Raw genomic sequence first — 20,056 nt, forward strand, 5'->3', positions numbered from 1 at the left:
GAGGCTTTATGTGCCATCAATGCTTTGTCTCATCTCCATAATCCAGACACAGAATAGTTTAAGTGCTCTGTCTGCAAGTGTTGTAGAAAAATACACCACATTTGGAGGATTGAGATTCAAGGAGTCGGAACTTTAAAATAAGCAAGGCAAAGTATGACAGAGGACTAACTTTTTTGTTTGTAAATCAGAGTTTTGATGGTGCATAAAGAACTAAACAAAACATACCCTGTATATTTCACTCGAAAGTAGGGACTGGGGGTAAGAGGTATGCAGACATTTCCTCTACCTCAAGAAGTAGAGAGGCTGTTTCCAAGGTACATACAGAACCTTACTATTTTATTTAACAGATAGAAAGTTTGATAAACTATTCCTAGCAGTAGCAAAAATACTTGAGACCGGTACACCAGTCACGAAATGCCACTCTGCTTGGCAAACTTGAAACAACGTTGTAGAAGTGTTGCATGTTGATGTTTCCCCAGGGGTTCAGCCTCTTCAGTTGTTTTGTTACTCCTTTGTGGGCATGGGTCTCAGGAAAGCTATTATGAACGAGGATTGTGTGACGTGCCTTGACAGCGGGTATGCAAACTTTAAAATAATAAATAAATTCAAAGGCCTAGGCACTTCACTGCTAAATTCAACACAAGGTGGTTCAAGGGATGGCAACATTAGGAATAGATATCATTATTTCCCTTCTATACAAACTGTAGAGGTTTAATGAAGGGCCTTGACTGCATGGTATGTTACTTGAGATATAATGTGGTATATTATTACAAAAACACATTTATCTCTCGAAATTTTTTGCTTGAGGCACAAAATATTTCTCAATTTATCAAAGCATACAGCATTACATCGCACCTTTAAGGAAAAAAGTGCAAGAGCTTCTACATACGAAAATTGTCCTCGGCTATTTGGCTACTCTTGTATCAGAAAAAGAATAACAAAAAGTGGTAACACAGACAATCAAAAGAGATTCAAATGATACCAGAAAAAGAATCACCAAAAGACTGCTGATTAAGTAAAAACTAAATGGTTCATGAATTGCTATTATGCAAAGGACAGAAAAGGCTCTAATGTGCTCTCTTATGAGGCCAGAGGGGGAGAGAAGAAGAGGGATGCATATGTGTGAAGAGTTTAACCACAAAAAGCCTAAGTAAAGTAATATGGTAAGGCAAGCAAAAATAACCAACGTGTGATGGTGAAAAAGATGACAAGTAGCCAGCACATCCATGAAGCAGCGGACGATACAGGGGAGAAGTTGATGTCACCACAATCTGCAAAGAATCCCAACACTATGACAAACGAAGTAAAATAAGAAATAAAAATTGACATATTTGAATCATTAAAGAAGAGGAAAACCTGAGACAGCGCATGTTGCACAAAGGGTTGTCTCCATGCAGAAAAACCATCATCAACCTGACCGGAACTGCTAAAATTAGGACGAAGTGCTGAAAGAAGTAAGAAAGTGAGAGAGAGTCATATTGCTGGTGAAAATTAAAAATGTCAAACTGATCACCTCTTTAAAGGAAATAAACAGACGTTCAAGGTAAAACATTAGGAGCTGATAGAAAGTAAACTATGCACACATGTTTATGTAAGAAATCTAAAATATCCTCCTCAAAGGGGATCGCCAATTATTTTGTAATCAAGGGAATGCTCTTAAGCGTTTAGCATTATAAGTGACCCCGAGACAAATATGATCTCCAGGAACGCATTCCTGTCAAAATCTTGACACTATTCTATAGGAAATAGTTTAGTTTAGAAAACATAATAATTTAACAAAATAAAGGGAAGTCTTGTAATCGACAAGTCTATCATATTTATATGTGGCAAAATGGGCAGGCAGATGGGATGGATACTGGGTCAAAACGGGTTTATGTTAAAAACGTGAAAGTGTTAGGACTTGTCAAAAGGAGTTGGGTTGATCTGCCAACACCTTTTTTGTCTTTTTCAAGGGCTAATATCATTATATAGCAACCAAGTTTCTGAAATTTTCCAGTTCGATAACTAAAGTTTTTTTGGTTACACACTTAGTCATTAAAATTTAAAAATAAGGCTCAATGTTGTGACTTTTGATGTAAAAGACCATAATACCCCTGTTTGGAAATTGTGATTCCCGCATAAAGTTTTAGTTATTTTTGCAAAGTTAAAAAGATACCCCCCCAACCGGCGACATAATCAACCCAGCAGCACCACCCACCATTTGTCTCTTGTAATTCGCAAAGAAATCAACACCACTCTTAGGTGCCGTAAAAACCTACCAATCTTCTACTTTTTGTGTAGATGTCATTTTGAGGTCGCCAAGAAAAAACCCACAGTAGTTTCTGGCAAACTAGCCGGATGGGGTGGGGAATGGATTTCATAGTGGTGATTAAGAAGATGACGGTTAAGACTGGTGATGTACAAGTTGACAGTACAAGTTTTGTTCCATTAAACTTTGAATTAGGATTAATTAACTTTTTAAGATTTGCAATATACCCCCTAAACTTTATAAGGGGTATCATGGTAATTTTTGTCAATTTTTCTCAAAATGAGACTTAATTTTACAACAACGAGTCTTACTTCTAAATTTAGTGAGTAAACATGTACGAGAACAAACTTTAATGACCAAAGATGGACATTTGTAAAACTTGGTTGCTAATGATATTAGACCTTTTTAGCTTCATACATAAATAGATATGATTAAAAAAACTATTAGGGGGCTGTAAATATGAGCAACATTTAACCCATTAGACCCGTTTCCTTTTTAGCCAAGTTTTTCCTTTTACCTGTTTGACCCTTTAGCAATATATAAACCAAATTGACCTATTTTCACATAAGTGGGTTAAAATGCCTCCTCTAATTAAATGAAAGCCTACATCAAATGCCATGCATTGAACAATAGAGAGGATAGAGCCACATTCTAGATCAAGAGTAGTACTACAAAAAGGAGCTATAGCTAGCAGACCTGGCAACAAAGCTTGTATGAGTGGCAATGTGGACCAGAACTCAGAACTGTTTCCAGCCAATTTGCTGCAAAGCATAGGCTGAAAGATAAATGAACTTATCAAGATGTAACGTGAGTGATGTCACAGGAATACTTGCATTGAAAAAGTTCTACAGTTTTGGAACATTTTCTAGAAAAAGTAACCCACCTGGGATGCACAAGCAAAAAGAACATGTAAAATTCCTTCTTCAATCGCCTTTATATCTAGGAGTTGAAGATATTTGAAGTTCCAATTATCATCAGTTACGCGAAACTCCTCCCCAAACAAGTTTGAATAATCTGTGGCTTGAAGAGCACCAAGTGACTCAGTACTTGGGACCTTATCATTAACTGTTGTGACATCAGATGAAGAGATAGACGCTTCTTGCGTTATGCTGGGATGTTCAAGCTTCAGTAGAACTCTAGAAGCCTGAAATAAAGCACCGGAACCAACAATTGAAGATGGAAGTTAAAGCAAGCAGAAACAAAACAAAAGAGATGTCAATCAGAGTATGTGTTCAACAGAATAATGTTTATATGAAATCTGTTGGCAATGGGTTTTTCTTCTCAAAAATATATTTCTCTACATTTGAAAACTCTTGTGGGAATTTTATCACTGTTACCACATATAAAATTTGAACAGAGGCCAGTTATTACCATTCTGCAAACGGTTCCCAGATGAGAATCCTTATAAGCCTTTCTTAGCAACAGAAGGATTGCATCTGGGCGGAAAACTGCAGAAGTGGAAGTGTTAGAGGAAGTGGCAATTGCGTTGCGTGATCTCCTTGGCTGAGGATGAAAAAGAAAACATGTACACTATTAGTGATCTGAAAGAGAGCACTCTCTACATCAAAATTGGGTAAACAAAATCTTCTCATACATAGAAGCATCACAATTAAACAAGCCCCAATGGAAGGCTGAAGATAGCAACAGTTGATGCTTGCATATACATGTATCGGCAAAGGAATGAAATGAGAGAAAAGAAGTAGAAGAAAACCCAATAAGAATAAGAAACACACTTCCAAGAACTACTGGAAATTATAAAAAAATTTAATATCAAAGCATAAAGGTAAATACAAAAATATCCACTATCTACTATAAGAAATTATAAAGATGGAAGCTCTTTTGAACTCCGCATATAAGGGATTGAAGTAACAAAATCATGCAACAGTCTTGCCATTAATAATTGCATGCAGTGAAAAAAATAGTAAAGAAGCTCGTATACTAATAGAAATAAAGATGACGATTGAAATAAAGCAGTCTCGTTGTACAAAATATAAATGAGGGCAAGTGAGAACAAGGTTGAGCTAAGCAAGTAAATTGGAGTAAATCTCCAACACAACAATACAAAGAAAAAGGTGGACTTTGTGTTTTGGGATTACAGAGGAGTTATTTCAGGTTACGACCTCAAAATTAGAGGAAACTGTTAAAGCTGGTGATGGAAGACTGTTCTTAGATGCTTCAATGTCCAAGGCATTGCCAGCTGATTTAGAAGTTTCCCTGTAATGTTACAAAGAAAATGGATTAAAATTATTACTATGGAAGTTGAAATTATTACATAGCCTTCATATGGACACAAAAATTAGCAGATGCCGACTCTGCTAGATGCAACTTGCTAAGGAGAAACAACTAACAGTAAAAGTGGATTAATATGATTAGTATAGAAGTGTAAACAAAGATATAGTCTTTCATCTGGGCAGTAGAAACATTAGACTGTCATTCTTGCAATGCACAACTTCCTTATGAGGAAAACCAAACGAATCTAAGTGCAACAAACTACTATACTTCTAAACATATTTCTGGAAGCCCTGTACTTTTATAGTATTCGCTACATGCTTATAGGCTTCTGTATATATGTTGAAACTAATAGGTAAGCTGTCCAATTTGAAAGAACATGCAATATAATTTTCTAACACAACTAAAAGAATGGGGAACACATGCATGTCAAGTGAATCTAACGAGTCATACAAATAAGTCTCATCTCACTTCTAAGGATCAGGTCCTAAGCAAAAGAAAGAAAGAAAGAAAGAAAGAGAGAGCATATGACTTTATCCCAAGGATCCAAGGTTTCCTTTCGGGGTGAATATGCAAAAACTTAACGACTTGGTTAGAGTTCAGACACAATAAAGAATAAAGACCTCTAACGTGTATGTTGTGACTTGAGTTTGATTTGATTTTATAAAGTCTATGCAGCAGAGAAGTAATGGAGTAGGGTGCAAAGTTACTGCATAATAATACACAGCATCATGCACTCACCTGAGCAGCTCCAACGATAATACCTCACTATTTAATTACTATACCCCACACACGGTTAACAGAATATGAATAACTGAAGGAGAAAAAAGTCCAAAGTAACATGAGGCACGACATAATTGGGAGAAAAATTTGATGGCTGAATTTGGCTTCACTATCAGATACTATTTTGTCTGCTCACTCTTAAAGCTCGAGGTATACAAAAATCAACATACAATAAACTAACACGTAAGCATTATCTCCAAAAATAAGAAGAAAAAACAGAGTAATTGCTTTATATGTTGATACAAACATATTGAATGGTAAGTTCAATAGGTAATAATTATGTGACAAAAAGCAGACCCCCAAAAGACTCGTGCACTCAAGATGAAAGTACCAGAAATCTGGATGCTGAAGTGGATGTGTCGCCATAGATGACGTCATAAACATGAAGGGATAAAGTTAGGATCACACCAGTTGACAAGAACTTAAGCCAAACTTCACTTAAGATCAGTGTTCTAAATATCATTGCCTAGGGCCATTTAAGCAGCTGCCAGGGTGTAAAGGTCCCCCCAGCTTTGATTAGTTAGGGACACTTGGAGGCCGTTTACTAAATACTTACCTTGGAAAGCGCTTACTGGTTCAATTACCTTACGAAATGAACATAACAAGGACTGAAAATCTTACCCAGTAAGAGGGAAGGCAAGGATCAAAAGTCTTACCAGTAAGCGCTTATCGGGTTATAAACGCTTACTATGATCCATTTTGATGGCAAGAAATGTTACCTCATCAGGTAAGTGAGAGTGGTGACTCTTGCCAATAAGCGCTTACCCGGTAAGCGTTTGGTAAACAGCCCCTTAATCCCCTTCCTAAGAAATAAGCATCCCCCACTTCTTCAATTAGCTACTAAGCATGGATTACTAGACTTTTCTCAACTTGACTTCATCAATCTACTTTTCTCAAGTTGGAGATGATCCTTCTAAACTTTCCTAGTAAATGTATCAATGAAACAACAAAACTAGTCATTTAGAAAAGTAAGTGTATCAATATAATACGGTCTAAAATTTAACCATCATATGCTTATATACTCTAAATATAATTACATTATATATATATTTTTGAATCCATGTTATAGAAATCACCAAATCAAATTAAGCAGCCTCTTCGGCATAGGTGGGTGTTCAACCGTCATGATCCAGGTTTAAGTGGTTGATTATACATCTAAAAGATTTCAGGGGTACTTGTGAGTGCTATTATTGATTAATTTCTCTTATTATTTATCAACTACTAGTTGATTATTTAGTTATCTACAAACTGACTTGTTGCTTTTTACTTGTAATAAGTTGTAATTTTTTATTATTTATAGTTAGCTATTAATATTAATTATCAACTTATTCTTATTTACTATTACAAGGGTGAGTTGTTGACTTGTAGGCATGTGACCATTGACATAATTTTTGGTAATTACTTTGCAATTACAACATAAAGAAAACCATGTCTCAATAAATTATTGTGATGAGCAACATGAACTTACGATTTTAAGATATACGTACTATTTTTGTTCTAATGGAATGTACATTGTTAAATATGCTTTTATTATAAATTGTGGAACAAAACTACAAAGCCTTTTTAATCGTAACTTAATTTTTTTCATGCACTAAAACTAAACCGCTTATTCACTAGTGGTTACTTCCAATCTGAAGCACCCTTCTCCATTCATAGAGAGATCCAATTGTCAAAACCAACGGGTCTCGCCTTCTTTCCTTGGGAATTCAATCACATTGGATCAGTGACTTAATGAGACAGTTAATCTCTGTTTAACTCATTAAGGCTAGGCACTCAGTCAACTGCCTTGTGCTTTTTAGAACATTATTTAAGACTGTTTTTACATTGGCAAAGTAGACCTTGATATGTACCAGCTGGAAGTAGAGGCATTTACCAAGAGTATGATCTTAAGATAGGTAGCCAAGGCATGGGATTAGTAGTGAAGGGAGCTTTGACATAACAGAATATATCCAAGAGTGAGCCCCCAATTATAGTTTGCAGAAAGATATTCCATGTGCAAAGCCTCAGGAGGGGTTCACCTATTCATAAGTTTTGTTGGGCCTCATTTTACTCCAATGAAACTTGAATAAAAGGTTTGTTGTTGCAAATTTTTAAGAGTTTATCTCTAAATTGGTTTAATGTCCAACATTGTCCCTCTTAAACAAAATAAAAGCAATCAATATGTGATATGGTAATTGTAAGGCGGAGAGAAAATTATTTCACTGTATTTCTCCTCAATCCTTTGTACTATATTTGTACACAATAAACCTTAATGAATGAATGCAAGACTAGGATCATATTCACATATTTAGCATGCTTCTACATATTTATATATCACCCCGTATACTCTACAGCGACGTTCATCGATCAACAAAGCGAAAGTATATGGTAGGTGATCTACAGTTCTAAACTTGATGCATCAACGAACTTTATCGTTTTAAAGTTACCTTCAAGATTTTCAGATCACTAATTTCAGAAAGGCAACAATTTGACCTAGGATCTCACATGCTTCCATGAGATCCACCTTCTAATTTTTACTTCTCCCCTTCTCTAAAACTCATGTCCTCACATCAGAAAAATTGAACCTTTTACTCTAACCATGGTCTTACAAATGCGTAAAGTTCCCTAGGATTGAAGATTTGAAGTATATTCAACCACTTATTGCCCATAAATAGCTTTGTCTTCAAATGTTGCTAGCTTCTCTGACTTAACCATCAGATTGGTGGTATCAGGTCCCAACCGATACATCATCAACAAATACTCAAGCTACAGACCTCAAAGATCATTGCCGCATCAACATGCAGATATTTCAAGAATCATGGAGCAATTAAATTCATGATGGAACTGTTGGGTATATTTCCCTCTAGTCAGACCACCTAAAAGGTATGTTGGAGTATCTGTGAATAAAAAATGGGAGACGGTTCTTTTTGGACCAACTACAACGTAATGTCGGACTTCAAGAATTACCAGTGGATTCTAATCATACCAAAATAAGCAGGATTCTCTATAAGAATAGAAAAGATCCATCCACCAGCTGTTCTTAGAACTGTCACTCACAAATATTGTTAGAACACAAGTGACATTATGGTAGCTAGTAAAATAAAAGTTAAGTGTGGAGTTATTACAAAAGGAAACGATTGTAAAGATGACAAGGCGACAACTTAATAGGCTGCCATTAGGATTGCATATCAGTAGCCAACGTGAACCTCCAGTGAAGACAAAGCATGCATGAAAATCAACTAGCAATAGCTACTAACCTCTCATTTAGTATGTGAAGAATTGGGTAAAAGGGTCCAGCAAGCATTGTAAGAAAGCGAAGAGTAGGTTCCGGAGCATCTGGAAAGCTGTTAAGATCTGCCTGCACAATAACAAGTTCATTAACTCATCAAGTATGAAGACAACAAACCACAAAGTTGAAGAAAATTCAAAAAATTAGCAGTGAGAGGTATACCTCAAGTTGGGGAAGAAATGTCACCAACCGGTTCGTCAATTCTTGAAGCAACTAGAAACTAATGGAGTTAGATTAAAAAAAACTGCATGCATAAACAAGCACACAAACACTTGCACACAAATATCCTTACATAATAGAGAAATAAAGGTTATCAAAATATACATATATATACATGCATACATATCAAGATATATATCTATGTATGCACATGTTTGTGTGCACATGTGTGCATGCATGTGTGTATCCAAATCTGTATATGTATATGATGTTCCACCTGAAGATGAATGTCCTCGGCATCTTGTTTGTGAGAAATTATGTGTGGTAATAGGTGACTAATAACTGGTTGAAATTCTGGTTCAAGACCGGTAACCGGAACACCAATCAACTGCAAGGCGGGAAGACATTCAACAAAAGTATAGCAATATTAATTGACGAATAAAAATCATGAATATAGCATAATCAGAAACAGCAGAAGTAACAAAAAGGTATGATCATCATTAGATGACATATTTCAGGTAAAACAAAAAAAATAAAGAAGCATATAATACAAGGAACAAATAATAGACTAAGCACAAAAGCCTCTCCCATCCCTTTGCAAAGGTCTGAAATGTGTCATTCCCGTCCCATTTACAAAACATAAACATCAGTTCCATCTCACTGAGAGGATTATTAGTGCACAATGAACATGAGTTCCATCTCACTAATGAGAGGATCAATTAGTGCACAATGAAGTATTAGGTTCAACACATGATGTAGCAGTTGCACTGGGAGCAAATACTGGACCATGAAGATTGAATAGGGCATTTAAATTTTAAAACTGCCACTCGTTTGAGGTAGCTCACACTATTGATTCATCACAATGTCCACACTGGTTTATGCAAAGATGTTCTCACATCAAATTTTTCAATAAACAGGGTATCCTTCACATTGTAACTACTTATAAGATAAACTTGGAAATTTTGTGTATTGTATATGTAAATCACGATTACAATCAGGGATATATATATAAGAGATATATTTCCACTCTAGACCCTCTAATATAATTTATATATATATATATATATATATCACACTTAATTGTCTAATATTCCCCGGCAAGCTAAGGCCATGGAGCGACCTGTACCTTGGACCGAAATAGGAGAAACCGTTGTGAAGGTAGCGGCTTGGTGAACACGTTTGCAATCTGATCATCTGTGGATATAAACCGAACTGAAAGTTTCCGTTGCGCAACCATTTCTCGAACAAAGTGAAAGTCAACTTATACATGCATGGTATGGGCATGAAAGACAGGATTAGCTGAAAGATACGTAGCACCAAGATTATCACAACATAAGGTAGGAACCGACTTTACAGGAACCCGGAGTTCGCGCAGCAGTATTTGGAGCCATGTGAGCTCAGCAACAGTATCGGCTAGGGCCTTGTATTCAGACTCTGTTGACAACCGAGAGACAGTCCTTTGTTTTCGTGCAGACCATGATACTAGGTTTGAACCAAGATAGATAGCATATCCCCAGTGGATCGACGGTCGTCGGGGCAACCAGCCCAGTCAGCATCGGAGAAGCCAGTCAGGGAGTTGTAAGCAGAATCAGTGTATGCATGAAGGATTGTGCCTGAATCATGCATGATTCGTAAACCATAGTCAGCAGTGCCCTACAAGTAACAGAAGAATTCGTTTGACTGTCGTCCAATGATTTTCAGTGGGGGAGTGCATAAATTGGCAGACTTTGTTGACCGCAAAAGTAATATCCGGACGAGACAATATCACATACTGAAGGGCACCCACAATTTGGCGGTACTTGACCGAATCAGCAAACGTAGCATTATCACCAAGAGCAAGATTAGCATTAGTGGTCATAAGAGATGAAGTCGGTTTAGCATTAGACAGGCCTGTGCATTGCAAGAGTTCAAGGATGTATTCCCGTTGTGATAGAATCATATCATGACCCTGACTGGTTACTTCAATACCAAGAAAATAAGACAAGCGACCCATATCCTGAACAGCAAAGGATTGGCTAGGACGTTGTACCACTTTGTCAATAGCCTCCGGGTTGTTTCCTGCCAAAAGAATGTCATCAACATAGAAAGTCCTAAAAGCCAAGAGAATGAAGGACCATAGAAAGTCGATGAAACCACGCTCTAGGGCCTGCTTTAATCCATATAAGGATTTGTGAAGTAGGCAAACATGATCGGGTTTGTCCGGGTCAACGAACCCTGGTGGTTGTTGCAAATAAACTGTCTCGTTGAGATAACCATGTAGGAAGACATTTTGCACATCGAGTTGCCTTAGGGACCATTTTTGTGTTGCGGCCAGAGATTAAACAACACGTATGGTGGTCGATTTGACCACGGGACTGAATGTCTCATGATAATCAAAGCTTGGTTGCTGTCGAAACCCTTTGGCTACTAGTCGTGCCTTGTAGCATTTTATTGCCCTTCTTTGGTCCCTTTTTAATTTGTATACCCACTTGCAATCAACTATGTTGGAATTTGGAACATGTGGTACTAATGTCCAAGTACCATTCCGCATCAGCGCCGAATACTCATCAGCCATGGCAGTACGATGGTCAGTTCAGTGTCAAGGGAAGGATGATGGGTATGGTATGAGGAGGCATTGTAAGGTTTGGTTTGTTTGGGATTGGGGCGTAAGTTGGGTGGTCGAGTACGGGTGGGTTGTTCGGTGGTTGGGGGGGAGGGGGGGTAGGGGTAGGCGAGGCGGTGGTTCAGCGACTTTGGAACAGCGGTGATGGGTGTGAATAAGGGGTGGTTGGGCCGTAGGGTGGTCATTAGGAGGGGTGGTGGTAGGTGTTGTTTCTTGTGGGACAGATTACACAGTAGGTGCTGTTAAGGGTGTCGGTTCTGGTGGGAGGTCAGATTTGGGATAGGTGGAGATGTAAGGATTTGAGTGGTTGGAGTAGGAGTGGTTGTAGGAGATTTTTGGAAAGGAAAGGATTATTCATTAAATCGAACATGACGGGCCACATAAAAAAGATCAGATTGTGGGTCGTAACACCGATAGCCATGATGAGCGGTGTTGTAACCAAGGAACACACAAGGTGTAGAGCGGGAGTCCATTTTGTGTTTGTTGTATGGACAGAGATGAGGGTAGCATTGGCATCCAAAACCCCGAAGAAAGGAAAATTCGGGTTTGTGCTTGAACACATGTTCAAAGGGTGAGGTATTTGAGTTGGTTCTGGATGGCATTCGATTAATAAGATAGACTGCAGTGTCAAAAGCAAAATGCCAAAACCRTTGTGGAACATGGGATTGAGCAAGTAAAGTAAGACCGGTTTCAACATGTCGATGTCGTCGTTCAACAAAGCTATGACCATCAAAAGAAGGAACAGGAGCAAAGCCCCATACATCACAGAAAACTAAATCCAAAATGTGCGAACTTTTATAAGTAGATGGTAACAAATGAAGTTTAGATGATTTGCCAACAGAACATGAATCACAAGAAGTACTAGCACACTTATTTTGTAAAGGTAAATGATATTTAGACAACATGGACTTCAATAGCTGTGGATGTGGATGTGCAAGTCTTTGGTGCCATGTGGTGAAAGAGGCACGTGCGGTAGAAAACGACATTTTCTGAACAGGTTGTGGCTGAAGAGGACGAAGGAGTAGAGACCACCATTACTTGAACCCGTGAACAAGATAGTGTGTGTGAACTTGTCCTTCACAGCAAAGAAAGTAGAGTGAAATTCAAAGTACACATGGTTGTCAAAACAAAATTTTTGAACAGAAAGTAAGTTTTGTTTTATGTCAAGCATGTGTAGTATGTCTTTAAGGGAAAAGGTTCTGTTTGGTGAATAAAGTTGTGAGGAACCAATGTGTAGAATGGGTAAACCCTTACCATTGGCAACGTGAAGGTTGTCCTCACCGTAGTAGGCCTCAGAGTTATCGAAGCTAGATAGGTCCAGTGCAACATGATGGCTAGAGCCAGTATCCGGAAGCCAAGCTTGTGACCGGTAATCTGTAAAGTTGGCAGAAGGTGGTTGTCTCGTCCTCATAGGAGCAGGGTCGCGATTGGGGCAATGAGACGGGATATGGCTAATCCCACACCTGTTGCATGCGCCAAAAACAGTGTTTTGATTAGAAGCCCAACTAAATTGATGACGGTTACCTCCTCCTTGACTTCTGTTGTTGTAGTTTCCTCGTCCGCGTCTAGAATCACGTCCACGGCCACGGTTATTCCCAGATCTGTTGGTGTAAAAGGCTTGTGCAGGCTGTGCATTAACATGCTGAACTTGAAGACCAAGTTGTGACAGAAGCTACTAAATGGCTTGAAGTTGATTCGGTTGAGGAGTAGACGAGGTGGCACCAGGAACCGCTAAGTTGCGGTTGTTCGTGACAGTCGTGAATGCTTGAGGTGGAGAGATGTCAGTTGTAGATTTCTTGATCATGTAGTCATGGTCTCATAGCAGGCCATGAAGTTCTACAAAGGCAGTTGGGAATTTGCAACCAAGGAGTGTTGACTTAAGCCCGTTGTATTTTTCTCTAAGACCCGAGATAACCAGCATCACCAAATCTTTTTCTTTCATTGGTTCACCTATATTGGCGAAAGCATCAGCATATTCTTGAGCCCTGGTCAGGTATGCGGAGGAGGTTTCAGCAGGCTTCATCTCTAGTTTAAGAAGCTGAGTTTTTAGGGTGTATTCCCTAGATGATGTGTGAGGAGCGTAAGCACGTTCAAGAGACAGCCAAAGATCATGGGAGGTAAGTCCTTGAACGTGTTGGAATGACGCCTCAGAGATTGTAAAAGTAATAAGCATTTGTACGTGTGCATCATTGGAAACCCATGTTGTGTAGTTAGGATTCATCGTCGGCATCTTTTCCTGATGATGACGATGAGATAGTCATCGGTGGACAGGGAATGGTGCCATCAGCATAGCCGAACAGGTTGTTTGTAACAAGGAACGGTTGAACCATTGCCTTCCAATAGCTATAGTTGTTTGGTGATAAAGTGAAACCAAACTTGTGGGAGTTATGGGTGGTTTTCTCGGTTGGAGTGAAAGCTGCAACAGTTGTCATTGGACAGAAGGTGTGGCAGCCGTCGGGTAGAAGACGGGTGCGGTAGTTTTAGGGTTGCCTTGTGATGGCAGAGGGTGGTCGGCAGAGGGTGGTCGGCAGAAGGTGCGGCAGCCGTAGGGTAGAAGACGGGTGCGATAGCTTTAGGGTTGCCTTATGATGGCAGAGGGTGGTCGGCAACTGTAGGGTGTCTAGGGCCGACTCTAATACCAAGATAAACTTGGTAATTTTGTGTATTGTATATGTAAATCACGATTACAATCAGGGATATATATAAGAGATACATTTACACTCTAAACCCTCTAATATAATTATATATATATATATATCACACTTAGGGGGTGTTTGGGATTGCTTATCTGAAACAACTTATGTTTTTCTACAAAAGCACTTATCAACTTATTATAAGTCAGAAGGGTTTAACTTCTTCAAAAACTCCTTATTACCAGTTTGGCACCGGTATAAGTTGTTTATCCAAACACTCAAAAATGCTTATTACCGGTGCCACACCAGAATAAGTCAATAACTTGTTTTTATAAGCAATCCCAACCCCCTTGATTGTCTAATATTATATATATCTATGCAATCCTATAAAGATTCATGATTGTGCTGCAAGAAGTTCTAAGTTTGGATAGTGTTTTTGTTGGATGATCTTACACACTACTGTAAAGATTCATAAATTGTGTTGCAAGCTCCAAAAACAACATAAACCTTAATGAAGAAAATATGTCAAAAACAACATATTACCTTAATGAAGAAAAATATGTGCCAAAAACAGTATATTACCTGAATGAAGAAAACAGCTATGGGATTCCCCCGCAAACAAGATATTCTCACATATCGACATGCAGTATAGTTCATTGGGTACATCATGTCACGGCGAGGTGCTTCACACCGCGGGCGGACTTTTATAAAGGTCTCTGGCTGTAAAAGAAAAAAAGGTCAAAGAGGCAAAGAGGACATTAAGCTTAGATGAACAGAATCATATATTCCTACGTAATTTTCATTTGCTAATCCAAACCCACTTCAAAAATTCCAATTTTAGAAAAAGAGGCAGTAGTGTACGTTTCAAGCAACTTGTGCGGCTGTGCCATGCATGTAGTATATTTTTCAAACTAACTACACATGTTACAGGATTTGCATAAAGTTCCTCTACTAAATTTTATATTTAATAACCAAATTTGACTGTTACAGATCTCTACCATTTTTGCTATAGAAATATCTGAAAATTTTATGATATCCTTCTCTACTGAATTTATGTGTTACTACTCTCTATAATTAATATTCGGCTTCTAAATATCAAATGACTTGCTCATTAACATTAAAATTATTGGTTAAAGTAGGTGTTTAACAGATTTTTACAAACGCCTGATTTTTATGAAAGTGAACTTGCTTTAGTGTTTTATGTTTGATGGCAAAATACACTTCAGGTGTATGCTTGAGAGTATTTTGTAGTTTCTGAACCATAGTTAGATGTACTTCTAAGTAGTGGTTGTCATGTCGCTATGGCATCCTACAGTTTGCTATTGTTGTAACTCGTCATGGCACCATTACAAGTGTGCCAACTTCAGCCTTCATGTTAATGCAACACTAACCTCGTGTACATGTTAACTTTAGTGCCACCCATTCAGCACCATACAGCACAGCAATTCCAACATTGTCTATAGAACTTAATTATCCTAAGATCCAAAATTTGACATGTCAACCACAAGGGTGGTGCCCGATTGGTTGAGCTTGGGCTCGAAAGGTCAAAAATGCCGGGAGGTCCCAGGTTTTCGAATCCACGGAGGAATAAAAATCCCCTTGTGGCCATGGAGGTTCAAATGCGGTGACTCCGGGCTACCCGCGAAGCGGGAGGTCGCCCGGGGAGTAGTCGGCTCGCATAGCGGGTTGGATATCCAGGTTAATCAAAAAAAAAATTTGACATGTCACTTAAGTTTCATGCTCCATTTATATGTACAATGGGCTAAACCATAAATTGTTAGAATTGGTTGTTTCTTAACACAGTGCATCAAATTTATTTAGACTTCACTACTACATTCACTAAACATTTATATATTTATCTACAATAGAGATTGAGAGCTCTCAAAATGAATTTTGTAACTTGTGTCATGATGACATTGAATCATAAAGGGAACAACAAGGAAGGAGTAATGTTGCTAAAACAAAAACAGTAGCTAACATTAATCTTAGATACCTATAACACTGTCGCAGTGACTTTAAGGTCCTTGGGCAAAGAAACAAACTGAAACAATCTTTTGACACTATTTTCCAAATTGTAAGAATAAATAATTTTGAAGCTCCAAATACCAAAAAGTAATATTACTTCCCTAATTGCAAACAAATTCCAAATCTCAGACTATCAGACCCCAAAATGCAATTAGCAATAAGAACAAAATTGGCATCATTATATGGATAGTGGTGACAACACAAAAATGAACATATATCGCATGATAAATTACACAATAAACCCGGAAAAAAATGTAATGAGTCATCATCACATACTACTCATGATATATGAAGCATGTACATATTTTATTTCTCTTTGTCTTGGTCTCTTTTAATTTCTAAACTTCATATAGATGTTTATCATCACTAAATGGGGATGGGGCCATGGGGGATTATCCTTACTATGGTTATTGTAGTGTGATCACAAAGAAAATAATGACAACTCAACAAAAGATCGTCATTCAGCAAAGAAACACAAATCATGCTTCCAAGTAAAAACTAATTATTCATGTCATCATGTGAACAAACTTCAACAAGCTCATTTACAGTAGCGATATTGAAAATTCTTACCTTATATCGCAAGCCAACTGAAATTTCCCATTCCAACACGGATTTATTGTATATCCTTATGTGTGATAGGAGGCAAGGTTCCTACATTTAAAAACATGACTTGATATGTTAAGGTTATAACATACCATATTTTTATAAAAAGACCTTAGAAGAAGACGACAATAAAATCAAAAAAAGAAGTTCCTTCATGCTAAAAAGGAGTTTAATGCTCCACAAAGAAGGTAGAACAAACAAGCCTCTAAATTTCAGGTTACTTAGAAGATTCCAGGCGGAAAAAATTATCACAGCTTTCGGTTACCTACCAAAGAAAAATATCAATAAATAAAAAAGGCAACTAAAAATCTATGACAAAGTAGCAATCAGCATGTATACGGCAAGCTATCTTTCAAGTTTCATCAACACCTAAATGACAAATGAATGTAGAATGAAAAACAAGTATAGATATCTAAATTATGCTAAACATGAGAAAGCATACAAGTTGTGTTACCTGTAAATCAAGGAAACTCATGTCCAAAATGCAACAAGATGTGATTATGTTCATTCTAGAAGTAGAAGTAGCAAGGCAAGGATTGATCTTCACAGAGCTATGGCAAGATAAATCAAAGAAAATGCAAAGATGATTCAAATTCAGTTATTCTTCTAACTCAGCCTCGCATCTATGATCACACCAACATCCCTTGAAAAATGGTCCACCTCAAAGAATACACCATATGTTCAAAATCCTTCCTACCTAGTATACTCTCACCATAGTGTGCAAGTGTCAAATGTCACCCTTATCAGCACCTTCAGCTGGGAACCAGTATGGTTGTTAGTCCATACAGATCATGAATCCTTTCTAAGCAGTACGCATTACCACATCACACCAAGTCACAACTCACAATCGTAGAGGTGTGACCACAAGCAGATTTACTTAACCATTTCCATACCTTACCCAAATAGATGAACAAGAAAAACATTCCAACCAGAGTTTCTTTTTGAAGCTGAACTAGCTGCTCTAGCAATAATCTTCTTTAGCATGCATGAAGCCTTGGGCAATATTTCTTATTTGAGTTGAAATTGATCGTAACCTACTTGTCTTCTTGCTGTTCCTTTGTTTGAGGTGACAACATTGTGTGCCTTCAGTGGCCCTCCTTACCATGGTTTTCAAAATCTTTTGAGGCGTAAGCCTCAAGGAGTGGTCCAAAACCGCTCATGAGGCGGCGCCTCATGGTCCCTGGGTGAGGCTTAAGCCTCAACGGGTGAGGCGGTGCCTTGAGGCGTGAGGCGTTTCTGAGGTGCACGCCTCTCCAAACAACATTTTTTCTTCTCCATTTCTTAATTTTTCCTCTCTCAAGAAGGTATTCATCTCAAAGGCCCCAAAAAGTAAGTTCTTTTTAGTTTGCGCCCATATTTTTAGTTTATGTATAATGTATTATATTATATTATATATATTTCAGTCAAGTATATATGTTCTATATCATGTATAATGTATTTTCTATATGAATAATGTGTTATGTATATTTTTTTGTATATTTTCTGTTTTTCTGTATTATTTTTATTTTCTGTTTTCTGCTTTCTATATTATTTTCGGTTTTCTGTATTATTTTTCTGTTTTCCGTGGAATTGGAAGATGAAAGTGATAGTGATTATGGATACGATTGTGGAGCTATACAACTTGATCATGCTACGGGGAACTATAAGTTGTAGATTGATATGTTTTTAGACATATAACTAGTATTTTATGAATCTATGACGTTTAAAGTTTGGTAGGGAATTATGTTTTACTTACTATTAATATTTATGAATCTTATTTGTTTTACGCCTCGAGGCTTGCGCCTCAGGGCGTGGAAGGAAAACGCCTCGAGTCCCGATTCCGGTTTTTAAAACCTTGCTCCTTACTAGGATTATGTAAACATCGGCATTCCATTTTGAATGACCTCACATCATCAGTAACCTCCATGAGTTGTCTATATAAATGTCTCTTCACAATATCAAGTATCATATGAACTTTATGCAAATAATGCATGACTTCTTTGTGATTCCAGACTCAGCAATCTAACCACTTATGATTCAAACTTGTCATAATCAGAACCTACTAATTTGTAACCTGTATCCCCAAGACCGTTCCGTTCTTAATGGTTCATATTCATGCTATTTAATGAAACTGGCGCACTTCCTCACTAACATCAATTCATAACGCTACAACCACCGGATAGCTTCTTTGGACAGTCCCTTCATGCCAATGATCTCAGCTAATTCCAAAGCTAGAATGTTGTCTCATTATGAATAGAAGACCTGACCGAAGCTTCTGATCCAAGTTAATACTTATATTTCCCTTTCTAATCAGTTGGTTCTGAAGCAAAAGGGGATACCATATTGGAAACAGCAGCAAATTTTGTATTTATTTTTACTACAACCTATGGAAACAGAGAGAGTCTTTCCTTTCTGTTTGTTCCAAAAATAGATTGGCAAGTCCCCCTTTGGGACTATAACTTGCCACCCCAATTAACCTTGAATTAGACCAAGATAGCACATCTAATAACAAGTCATATCAAGAATCTAGTTGGGGAACAACAAGATATCTACGTAAAAATCACCTAATTTCACAAGCTTAAATCCCTGTGCCCTAAACCCATGCAAATATGCTAGTATAATAGTACCCCTAACATTAAGTAGCGAACAACAAAACAAACAGAATCAATATACAAAACCTTATAAGAAACTCAATCAACTAGTTCTAACCGAAAACAAATACAATAAAATAAAAAACCAAGGCAAAGAGACAGTACATCGAGTTCGAGCAAAATCCATTCTTTGGTGTTTGTAGCTGTGGACCAGTGATTTCGAAGATCAATGTCAAGAACATGTGAAGCCTTCTGCGACGGTGACTCTCTCGAAATCCCCTTTACTTTGTAAGTTAGGGGTTTCACCCGTGGCTCTAATTCCATTTCATTCATCTCCAAATCAATGCTCTCTGAGAATCTCCCTTCTCGCTCTACAATCCACTGGGGTTTTTGAGGTTTGCCGGAGGGAGGAAAGAAAGAAAGGTTTACTGTGGTTTGTTCGTCGTCAAACTACCGCTTCTTTATGATGTTCCGATGACTTCATTACAAAAAGAGTATTCAATCTTTCCTCCAAAGTTTGTTAAATTTCTTTTTCCTTTTAAAGTAAAATACCATTATATCTCCCAATTAAAAACCAAATTAATTTACTTGTATCAGATAAATATGACAAAGACTAAGAATCTTATTCGGTAAGAACGAAGGCAAGAATCAAGAATTTTACCCAGTAAGTGAGGATGACGACTCTTACCATGGTTAGCGCTTACCGAAAATAAATTGTTGCATACAATGCGTTTTAGTGAATAAAATCTTACCCGATAAGTAAGCGATAGTGTTGAATTTTACCGATAAGTACTTACCGGGTAAGTGTTGAGGTAAACGGCCCCTAAACCATAATATATCTTACTATAAAGCTGGTAATTGATAAGTTAACTGATGAATAAAATATATTTGATAAAAATAACTATACATTTGAAATAATAAAAATGACATCTAAAA

The 20,056-nt window shown here is 37.6% G+C and overlaps 1 protein-coding gene across 7 annotated transcripts in view; it reads right to left on the reverse strand.

Annotated features, from left to right (window-relative positions):
* The window catches only part of LOC112523316, a 28,400-nt gene extending 8,819 nt beyond the window's left edge, over window positions 1-19,581 (reverse strand). For 2 of the 7 annotated variants that reach the window (XR_003070254.1, XM_025132857.1), the window contains exons 1-12: window positions 19,286-19,581; window positions 16,518-16,598; window positions 14,505-14,642; window positions 8,965-9,075; window positions 8,691-8,741; window positions 8,497-8,597; window positions 4,369-4,462; window positions 3,620-3,751; window positions 3,132-3,392; window positions 2,945-3,023; window positions 1,357-1,445; window positions 1,188-1,271 (exon numbers count right to left, since the gene is read on the reverse strand). Coding sequence is in view for 6 of the 7 variants with exons in the window: in XM_025132857.1 (XP_024988625.1) it covers window positions 1,188-1,271; window positions 1,357-1,445; window positions 2,945-3,023; window positions 3,132-3,392; window positions 3,620-3,751; window positions 4,369-4,462; window positions 8,497-8,597; window positions 8,691-8,741; window positions 8,965-9,075; window positions 14,505-14,642; window positions 16,518-16,598; window positions 19,286-19,453 (1,389 nt within the window). In the remaining variant the exon portion in view is untranslated. Of the gene's footprint in view, window positions 1-1,187; window positions 1,272-1,356; window positions 1,446-2,944; window positions 3,024-3,131; window positions 3,393-3,619; window positions 3,752-4,368; window positions 4,463-8,496; window positions 8,598-8,690; window positions 8,773-8,964; window positions 9,076-9,813; window positions 10,189-14,504; window positions 14,643-16,517; window positions 16,599-19,285 lie in introns of those variants that run through there. The other 5 variants (XM_025132858.1, XM_025132861.1, XM_025132862.1 and 2 more) reach the window with 5 other exon arrangements.
* Window positions 19,582-20,056: the final 475 nt, after the last annotated feature.

The sequence above is a fragment of the Cynara cardunculus genome, assembly GCF_001531365.2.
Source record: "Cynara cardunculus var. scolymus isolate 2C chromosome LG 12, CcrdV1, whole genome shotgun sequence".
NCBI lineage: Eukaryota > Viridiplantae > Streptophyta > Magnoliopsida > Asterales > Asteraceae > Cynara > Cynara cardunculus.